The sequence below is a fragment of the Urocitellus parryii genome, chromosome 1 (genome assembly GCF_045843805.1).
Source record: "Urocitellus parryii isolate mUroPar1 chromosome 1, mUroPar1.hap1, whole genome shotgun sequence".
Lineage (NCBI taxonomy): Eukaryota > Metazoa > Chordata > Mammalia > Rodentia > Sciuridae > Urocitellus > Urocitellus parryii.
Genome location: NC_135531.1, coordinates 70,901,988 through 70,912,994, shown reverse-complemented (window position 1 = coordinate 70,912,994; position 11,007 = coordinate 70,901,988). Strand labels below are relative to the sequence as shown.

General features: G+C 36.3%; 1 protein-coding gene across 8 annotated transcripts in view; it reads left to right on the top strand.

The window, feature by feature from the left end:
* Nucleotides 1–958: 958 nt before the first annotated feature.
* The window catches only part of Tmem161b (transmembrane protein 161B), a 65,183-nt gene continuing 55,134 nt past the window's right edge, over nucleotides 959–11,007 (top strand). For 4 of the 8 annotated variants that reach the window (XM_026409032.2, XM_026409030.2, XM_026409034.2 and 1 more), the window contains exons 1-2: nucleotides 959–1,073; nucleotides 9,281–9,329. Coding sequence is in view for 1 of the 8 variants with exons in the window: in XM_026409031.2 (XP_026264816.1) it covers nucleotides 1,071–1,073 (3 nt within the window). In the remaining 7 variants the exon portion in view is untranslated. Of the gene's footprint in view, nucleotides 1,074–3,145; nucleotides 3,157–9,280; nucleotides 9,330–11,007 lie in introns of those variants that run through there. The other 4 variants (XM_026409036.2, XM_026409039.2, XM_026409031.2 and 1 more) reach the window with 2 other exon arrangements.

Here is an 11,007-nt window from a genome sequence, read left to right as displayed (position 1 = left end):
TAACCATTTCTAACTTCTTCTGAAGCTTCTTAGCTTCCGGTCTCAGTTCCAACTTCATGACAAAACTTGACTCTACAGCAAAAAGAAATGGATGAGATTACAGATAGCCACAACTTAAGTAAAGATCCCCATGTACTTCTGGGTTGATGGTGCTCTGCATACCCATTTCAAACCTGCCTCCAGGACTATATCTCATTATAATAAAAAGGCATAAAGAGTTGACTGGGGGTAATTTCCTTTCTTTCCACTTGGTAATTTCGTTTCCTTTTTTTTTTTTTTTTTAATAGCCAAAAAGAAAACGTCCATATTGGAATATAATGAACAGGTAGAATTCTCTTCTTGGTTACTCCGTTCTTCGTAGATGTCCTTCTGGCTCCAGCTGGTGTCTGAATAATGAAGAAACTTCTCACGGTCAGATTCCATTGACCTGAGGGAGTAGAGCTGGACACACTAAGACAGGAAATGAAAACCACAGAAGGACAACAGGTCTACCGAAAAGGCGAGACTCCCCAAAGGGACGAAATCAGAAAAGCGAAAGGGTACAATGAGACAGGGCACTGGCTACAAGCCGAGGCAATTACGGCATTGTATCAGGAAGAACAAGACCCAATATGGTCTTTATCCTCACTAAATCCGCTGGATATAGGGGTCGACTCTCACCCGAGCCACCTACTTGTGCTTCCGTCACCTCCCAGAGGGAGAATGCGCTCCTTCCGAAACCACCCAACCTACCTCAGAATCGTCTTAGGCGCGGCAAGGGCGCTCCACCCGCCCACCTACCTGTGCTGCGCCTGCGCCTTCCCCGCACCTCTCAAGGTCAGCACCACCCCTAGCCCCTAACCTAGCACCACGGAAGTTGCTTTAGAGGACGTCCTACGTATTTTCACCTCTGCGTAGCGTGGGGTTGCCGGCGTTCAGGAGGAGGAGGAACTTCCTGTCCCGCGCAGGCAAACTTCCGGCAGAGCCGGAAGACCTTCTTCCTCGCGGTTTCTAGAGGTTCCCCTCTGCAACACCGGCAGGGGAGATCCGGCGGCTCCGGGGTGTCTGGTCCACTACCCGTCCTTGGCGCCATGGTGAGTTCTTCTGTGAAGGCAGGAGTAACAACTGTGGGAGAGAAATGGCCAGGAAGTCTCCTGTGAGGGGAGGCGGTTGAGTGCCCTGCTTAGAATGGAACTGGCTGGAGCACCCGGTGAACCTCTGTGCAGGACCCACTACCCGCCCCAAGTGTCAGAGCTCCTGGGGAATCAGCATCCGTCCTGACCAGCCGCGAGACTAGGAGGGCGGAGGGTGGGAGTGGATCTGGCAGGAAGTACCGAGTGGGTAGCCTGCCTCTTCTTGGCCCATCAGTGTGTATGGCCCGTGGCGCCAAGTGTACCTAGAGTTGACCTTGCCCAGCTCATCACCTCCTCCCCGCCTTCTTTTTCAGCCGCAGGACAGAGACCGAGAATTAGAAATACCTTTAGTGTCTCCAAGTGAACACAAAATCAGGTTATCTTTCAAACTCAGCCATTTCAGAATTGAAAGGATGTGAAATTTAAAAATCCCAATTAGTAAGAACAGATTTTATCCGAAAGGAAAAATCACAAAGGTATGGAGGAAAGATCTATCATAGTAGAGAGAATGCCTTGATCATGGGATCAGCAAGGGTCTCAAAGGTTAGACAAAAAACGTTCTCTTTTATAGGGCAGGGTAATAACGCTAGAAATAACCACATATGGAGAAGTAAGATGAAAGACTGGTGTTATTATGGACACTAACCAGAGAATGTTTTTCTCTGAGGCAGCCTATTTTGAGGAGCTGTTAACAGTGGTTTGTGTGCTGTTTCAGACTGAGTGCAAGCCAACGTCCAGGGACTTCTAGGAAGAGACTCTTAATCAAAGTCTGATTAATAAGCACTTGTTTTCCACGATTGGTTGTGATAAGCAGTTCAGGACGTCATTTATGAAACAGGGAATTTGGAGGGTCTAGATTCTGGCTTTGTCATAGGTAAATTCGCAGGAGCTGGGTGGAAGACTAGACTGTGAACCTTATTTAAGTTCTATGGGGAATGGTGGTTCTATTGCAGTAAGTCATTTTCTAGAACCCAAAACGATGGTTTTTATTTTTATTTTTTAAGTCTTTGTTGTTTCCAAGATCACAGGGCTCTAGCTAGCATAGTTCAAAACTGTCAAGTTACTTCATGGTGTGAAAGCTTTTAAATCCTCATCTGCAGGGCTTATGTCTTGGAATTTGGCTCTTGTCAGCCATGATTTTTTTCAGGGCCAAATATTGTCAAGTTTCATTTTGGTTATTGTGTGATGATTAACTTTTTAATGACTTAGAAAATGAAATGAATGTAAAACAAAGATCTTAAATAATATAGTTCCTGTGCAGTCTACCAGATAACATACTTCACTTTAAGCATTATTTATGTATTTTATTTTTTTAATGTTTATTTTTTAGTTATAGCTGTACACAATACTTTATTTTATTTATTGATTTTTATGTGGTGCTGAGAATCAAATCGAGAGCCTCACATGTTGGAGGCCATCACTCTACTGCTGAGCCACAATCCCAGCCCTCTGTTTATGTATTTTAAACCTCAGTGAATAGTATGTAGTTTGTGTGTCTTACGAGAGGTTTTTTTTTTTTTTTTTTTGCATCAATGAAATTAGACAAAGAGAGGGAACTGGTAGGAACCAAATCTTGATCAACCATTCTATCCTCTTGAATATTACAGACAAATATGGGGTTCAGAAATAGGAAATTATTTACTTGAGGTAGTAGTCTGAACTCAAACTCTGATCTCAGTTTCTTAAATTTAAGATCAACTTTTTACTTCTTGGTCTAAAAAAATTGAAGATGGTGTAATTTAAAATCCTTAAATTCATCATAGTCACAAAGAAGCTGAATATGAACTTGTTTCTTGTGTTCTGGAATAGTAGCAATAGAACCTTTCTCCTGCCAATTCAAAAGAGGTAATTATATCTTAAACAAATGTAGTCTTATGCTTATTCTCAGAATGTTTCAGACTGGGGATCAGATATTTGGCTGTGTTCATTCTGGCATTGCTTATACTTCAGAGCTAATTACTTGACTCTATCTTTCCTAGATATGAAATTGATAATGTCGGTATATGCAAGTGTAGTCAGAGCCTGGAATTCTTCAAAACAAAAGGTTTGACCACTTAATAAAGTGAACATATTGAATTTATTTAGGATTCAGCTTGGTTGAAGTGACAACAGTTTTTACATTGTTTAGGCCTAACAATGTAATAAAAAGGACACACTAGACATGAACTCAGGAGATCCAGATTCTGCCCATTATTATGTGAATTTGGTAAAATCACTCAACTTTGATAAGGATTCTAAATTTCTCCTAGATAAAAAGAAGTAAAAACTGATGGGGATTAAAGCACCATCTAACACTTTTTTTGCTGTGCTAGAGATTGAACTCAGGGCTTTGCACACAATAGTCGAGTGTTCTATTACTGAATTAAATCCAGATCTTTTTTATTTTTTCCAATTTTTTAGTTGTAGATAGACAGAATCCGTTATTTATTTATTTTTATGCAGTGCTGAGGATCAGCTCTAGTGCCTTACATGTTTTAGGCAAGCACTCTGCCACTGAGCTACAGCCACAGCCTTCTCCTAAGCTTTTTTAATTTCATATTTTGAGACAAGGTCTCCCTAAGTTTCCCAGGCTATCCTTGAACTTGTGACGCTCCTCACAGTAACTGGGATTAAAGGACCATGCCTTTGTGCCTAGCCTAATTCTTAACATTCATGATTGTGGAGCTTCACTTTGAACTTTTTTTTTTTTTTTTTTCAGAATAGAAGCATATTTCAAATTAAATGAAGTTTAGTCTTGGTTTCTACTGTTTTTTTCCTTGCCCTTTTGTTTTCTTTAGTTTGATTCCCTTTGTCATTTCTCTTTTTATTTTTTACATATCATGTAGGTAATATTTGGAAATTTTTTGTTAGGTTTGGCTGAGTACTTCAGTGTTGTCTTAAATACTACTCCAGAATGTAAAGAAACTCTTGGGACATTTTTATTTTATAATTTAATCAATTATAAATTCATTCTGCTCTCTGATACAGATGCAGAACAAAACTCCATAGATGCTTGTGCATATAATAAAGTCCTTATGTTCTGAGCAAATAGCAATAGGATTTTAATCTAGACTAAAAATACTGATCTCACTCTTAGTTTTTATGCTTTCAAATTGTGAAAATACTCTAGAAAATTTATTAAAGGAATAAAACCATTTGTTATATTCTTTTAGAAGATTACAGACCACTTTTTAATAAAAAATCATCATTCATCATAATCTGTGGGAGAACATTAGGTAGATTAGAGTTAGCTCCTGGAATTGTAGGTATTTCAGCTCGTTTTATCTATGTAGCATCCTGTAATAACTGCCGGAATTAAGCAATGATCTATTGGAGGAAAAACAAGTAGTAATCTTCTGCCATAGTTAATCAGAATTAATGAGAAAGTTTTCCTTCAGAGAGAAGGTAAGGAGGAGTATTGGGAAGTGATAAGGTAGTAAACGTTATAAGAGAACTACACATAATTTCAAACAGTACAGAAGAAATAAATTAATTCTAATTTGGGGAGATCATGTAGTGGTAACTTCTACTGAGTTTTGTAGAGTGGATTAAGATTCTAGCTTTTTAAAAATATATATTTTTTAGTTGTAAATGGACACAATACCTTTATTTTATTTATTTTGTATGTGGTGCTGAGGATTGAACCCAGTGCCTCACACATGCTAGGCAAGAGCTCTACCACTGAGCTACAACCCCAGTCCCAAGAGTCTAGCTGTTAAACACAAGTTTACATCATGAATTACTCATGATATTTGATAAAAATGCTTGCTGGAGCCTCATTATTGTGGGGCGAAGTTTCAGAATAAGTCTAAAGCTAGCAGTCCTTAGACCATCCTTACAAGAAAATATAGACATAAGAAACATTGAGAAATTAGAGGTGTTTTTTGTAGCTGAGTGATACTCAGATGTGAAGTTTGAAGAATGGGTGCTGTGCAGACTTTAGCATTTGCCATAATAGTGGCAGAGATTTGGTTTTCTTACCAGACCTCTGCCTTTGACTTCTCTCTGCTACTTTCCTAAAGAGGTTTAGGTAACAGAATATTAGAGACTATTCCTTAGTATTTGATTGATTGAAGGTTGGTTCTTTTTTGAAAAATTTAAATTTGTTCTTTTTAATTGTACCTGACAGTAGAATGTATTTTGACATATGTACATGGAGTATAATTTCCCATTCTTGTGGTTGTATACAATGTGGAGTTACACTGGTCATGTATGCATATATGAACATAGGAAAATTATGTCCCATTCATTCTAGCAAAGGAGGCAGCTGGTGCAGGGCAGCTGAATTTTTGTGGCTTCTCCACTGCCTAGCTAGCTTCTGTTCTGTGGAATCACTTTTCAGGGAGGCACTCAAACATGCTATAATGCTGAGGACCCTCACATCTGTATGACCTGCCTAAGCTGGGCAGGGCCCTGGCCTTTCTCCCACATCAGGGTGGTCACACTGTAATGTTGAACAAATCTATGCCCATTCCCATTACTTCCCCCTTCCCTTCCTTCCTGTTTGGCTAATCCCATTTCTTCCCCCTTCCCTTCATTCCTGTTTGGCTAATCCAATGAATTTAGCTGCTCTAAACATTGTTGTAGCTACATCACTATAGTATGCTAATTTTAAGACCTTTGGGTATAGGTCGAGGAGTGGGATAACTGGATCAAATGGTGGTTCCATTCCAAGTTTTTTAGGGAATTTCCATACTGCTTTCGAGAGTGGTTGCACTGGCAGTATATGAGTGTACCTTTCCCCCCTACAACCTTGCCAGCATTTATTGTTACTTGTATTCTTTTTTTTTTTTTTAAGTTTAAGTGAATAGTTATCTCAAGACATGGAAGGATTTCTAAAAATCAGTAGTATGAAGGAAATCACAAAGTGATGATTCATAGACTTATACACTGACCACAGATTTATATACCTTGTATTTTTAATAATTGCCATTCTGACTAGAGTGTGATGAAATCTCAATGTAGTTTTAATTTGCGTTTCTCTAATTGCTAGTGATGTTGAATATTTTTCATGTGTTTATTGACCAATTATTTTTCTTCTTCGGTGAAGTGTCTGTGCAGTTTCTTTGCCCATTTATTAATTGGGTTATTTGTTTTTGTGGTGTTAAGTTTTTTGGGTTCTTTATATATCCTGAAGATTAATGCTCTGAGGTGCAGGTGGCAAAGATTTTCTCGTTTTGGTGCAGGTGGCAAAGATTTTTCTCATTTTGGTCTTTATCTGATGTTTTTTGTAAATATTTACTTCTGGTCTGTGTGTTGTTTTCTCATTTTCTTGATATTATCTTTCAAAGAATAGAAATTTTACTTGTAATTAAGTCTAGCATATCAACTATTTCTTGAGAGCATGCCTTTGGTGTTATATATAAAAAGTCAATGCCATATCAAAGTTCATCTATGTTTTCTCATATGTAGCCTTTTATGACATACTTTTATCTTTTACATTTAAGTCTATGATCCATTTGATTCTGTTTTTGTGAAGAGTGTAAAGTCTATGTCAGGATTCATTTTTTTTTCTTTTTGCATACGAATGTCCAATTCTAGCACCATTTGTTGAAAAATATCCTTTTTAAAAATCTTCTGAATTTTTTGTTGTTGATGGACCTTTATTTTATTTATTTATATGTAGTGCTGAGAATCAAACCCAGTGCCTCACACATGCTAGGCAAGTGCTATACCACTGAGCCACAACCCCAGCCCAAAAAGACCATCTTTTATTCATTGAATTTCCTTTGTTCCTTTGTCAAAGACAGAGTAACTATATTTATGTGGGTCTATTTATGGACTCTGTATTCTGTTTTATTGAACTATTTTTTTTTCTTTCACCAATACTCTACTGTCTTGATTACTTAAAATTAGTTACTGTCAGTTGTATAATTTTGTTCTTCAATATTGTATTGTCTATTATGGGTCTTTTGCCTTTTCTTATTTTATTTTGTTTTATCTTCATTTCTTTGTGATAGGAGCTTTTTGCTTAACAGAGGGTATTCCACAGAACAAATACTAAACACATGTACGTGAAATTCTTGACATGCAGAGATAACATTGAGGGGTGGGATGGCTGGAGCTAGCAAAGGAGGCAGCTGGTGCAGGGCAGCTGAATTTTTGTGGCTTCTCCACTGCCTAGCTAGCTTCTGTTCTGTGGAATCACTTTTCAGGGAGGCACTCAAACATGCTATAATGCTGAGGACCCTCACATCTGTATGACCTGCCTAAGCTGGGCAGGGCCCTGGCCTTTCTCCCACATCAGGGTGGTCACACTGTAATGTTGAACAAATCTATGCCCACTCACATTGGGCTGTCTCTCTAGTGAGCCTGTGGACACCTGGTAGGGCCTTATTTAAGATATGCTTTCTCCCCAGGGGGTACTCCAATGGTGGGCCATGATCACATCATCAGCTCTTTGATGATGCTACATGAGGGGAGGTTTATTTGAGCTATTATGCCCCCTATACATATACCAGAGGACCTGGCCCTCTTTCCTGAATGACATTCAGCTTTTGGCTAATTGAAAAACTCAGATCTTTCCTTTATTCTAAAACCTTCCATATGTCCCCTTTGCTTGCCAAGTTAATCCAGATTTTTCACCCAGGCAGTTAAAGCAACCTATGACCCAAATTTTATCTATCCATGGAACGGACTTTTGCCTCTCCTTATAAACTTTGGAATCAGGTTTTTTTTTTTTTTTTTTTTTTTTTTTTTAATTCACAAAATAACTTCCCACAATGTACAACCACAAAAATGAGATCCTAATTAGAATAAGTTATACTCCATATATGTATAATATGACAAAATATACTCTACTGTCATGTATACCTAAAAAGAAAAAAATAAAAAGACACTGGAAAACAAGATAATGTACTAGGATTTGGATTGAGATTATATTGAGTATGTAGATCAAGTTGAGAAGGACTGACATCTTGACAATATTGTGTCTTCCTATTCTTTTTTTTTAATTTTTTATTTATTTATTTTTTAAGTCATACATGACAGTAGAATGCATTTTGATATATAATACATACATGGAATGTACATACATCAATCATATTGTCTATTCTATTCTGCTGCCCTTACTATCCTCCCTACTCCGTCTTCCTATTCTTGAACGTGGAATAGCTCTCCGTTTTTTTTTTCTTTAGTTCTTTAATTTTGGTCATCACTTCTTGTGTCTATTTTGTTAGATTTATATCTAAGTATTTTTTTTAATATGTTGATGTAAATAGCATGATTGTTTGGTTGTTTTAGTACTAGGAATTGAACTGAAGGGCACTTGTCCACTGAACCACATCCCCAGCCCTATTTTGTATTTTATTTAAAGATAGGGTCTGAGTTGCTTAGCACCTCGCTTTTGCTGAGGCTGGCTTTGAACTTGCAATCCTTCTGCCTCGGTCTCTGGAGCCACTGGTATTACAGGTATGCATTGCCATGCTCAGAAAATAGCATGTTTTTAATTTAAGTTATTCTTTTTTATTGCTGATGCATAGGAAAGTCACTGGACTTATATTAATTTGTGTCTTACAAGCCTGCTATAATCACTTATTAGATTCAGAATTTTTAGTCTTTTATATTATATTATTACAATTCTTAAAGAATACCCCTCATTCACTGAAAATATCCTAATTTTATATCTATATGTTTTTATTTATATGAAACAATTGTAATTTTATTGTTATAGTAGATTAAGTACTTTGGCTCTAAACTTATGATTTAGTAAAGTGTGGAGCAGTTTGTTTTTTTTTTTTTTAATATACTTTATAGTTGTAGATGGACTCCATACCTCTATTTTATTTTTCTATTTCTGTGTGGTGCTGAGGATTGAACCCAGTGCCTCACACACGCTAAGGGAAAGGCTCTACTACTGAGCTACAACTCCAAGCCCCTGAAGCAGTTTTAACTATTGTTAAAACTGTTAGCTATTCTTATATTGAGACTCAAAAAGTTAATCTTAATATCTGATTGTAATTTTTAAAAATCTTTAATCAAGATATGAAAATCAGTGGTTTGTATTTCTAAAAATGACCTTATGAAAAGTAAACACATTGCATCAAAAGTGCTTGAATTGGAATCAGGTGACCTTTATAGTTTGGCTCAAGATTGTATGATTCTGAGTATATAATTTGTGCATGTTGTTGGTGTGCAATTAGTTGAATGTACATTGTGGATTCAAAAGAATGAATATTTAATTTGTATAGAATTCAAGGATATCACAAAGGAGGATTGGTTGGACTAGTTCTTTTAAGGGTAAGTAGAAGCACTACAGGCAAGTAAAAAATTTACTTTTCCTAAATTTTCAAGGAAAACTGAATTTTCCTTGAAATTTACTTTTCCTCAATAATAATAGCTACATTTGTTTAGCAGTTACTATTTATCATATATTGTTTTAACTGATTTAAATCCTTATGAAGTCGTTAAGTCCTGTTTTTTGTTTTTAACCTAAGTAGTTAAACCTTTTTTGTTTGTTTGTTTTTTGATGTAGAAATGGACACCCAGCAAGATTAGAGTCACTTGTCCAAAATCACACACTTAGTGGCATTGGATTTTGACTTCTTGCCTACTTCTTGGCCACTGTGTGGTCTGGCCAGCCTGATTATTGTTTAGCTTTGATAAGTTTCATACTTAAAAGGTTGCATTTCAAAGTTCAGTACCTTATAAAAATATTGTTGGTATTAATAAGTCTTTCTTGAAGGAAATTGCCACGAACCAGTAGTTGAAGTAAGAATGCTGGGTGATAAGTCCACTCTGTTATATTAATTGAAATTCTTGATTTTCCTTTATAAATATTATCTTATGTAATCCTTATAAGGAAGGGATTATTATTCATTGTCACTAGTAATGAAATGTGAGATTTGTGAGTGCCAATGATTTAGTGTGTATTTAGTTAAAATATTGCATCATAGATGGTTAAGATCTGTTTGGGATTTTAGAGATATATGCCATGTCTTGTCATTTTGTAGATACGGAATGAATCAATGAATGCTAGAACTTTCCTAATTACTGTGTAGCTAGTTAGTGACAGAACTACATTGATCCTAGTGTTTAATAATTCAGTGCATTTAAATATTCACAATGAATGCATTTACCTAACAGTTAATATTAAGAGTACACATTAAATTTTCTTGGCTATTTAAATTTTAGAGTTAAGATAAAATTTTTATTTAAAATGTGTTTAATGAAGCTTTATTAGTATATTAACCAAAGTTATAATATTTAGTTTGTTTAAAAGAAAGCATTTGTAAGTAGGTTGCATTAAGTTGATGGGATGATTATCTCAAAAAAGATAATCTTGTCCTTTGAGAGATGTAGAAAGCAATATATTCTCTTTTGCTCTTAACACAAGTGGTTTTCTTCAGGCTGAAGTTGAGTGTTTAACAGTCATACAGTCATGAATGTAATGAAAAATCTGGGGCATATTTATGCTTTATCCTTTTATTTTATCAAAAAGTAAATATTTATTCAACTTACGTTGAAAACCTGCCACATTAGGAACTGTCCTGGGAGTGGGGATGGAATGTAAGAAATGAACTGAATACAGTTTTAGTGGGAAAAGGTGCCTTAAACTTTGAGTCACAGTTGAGTATAACAATGGCTAGCCTGGAGGTTTACTTATGATTTTTTTAGTAGAAAAAAATTTTAGTACAAAGTGGAAAGTCAAGGATTTTTTTTTTTTTTAAAGGGGAAGTGAACGTTGAAGACAAATAGAAATTGGTCTCAACAAGATGATTTGTTTCATTTGGCTAATAGCTCCTTCAACTATAGACCTGTAGGGATATCTTCTACAATGTCAGAAAAATACTCTTACAAGCAAAGGAAGAGTGGCAGAATTTAGGATGCCTTCTACTGAACCTTTTGTTTGTTACTTACCAGTAGTATAATGAAACAATTGTGTGTCCTGGCTAGAGATGAAGTGACTTGTTAAAAT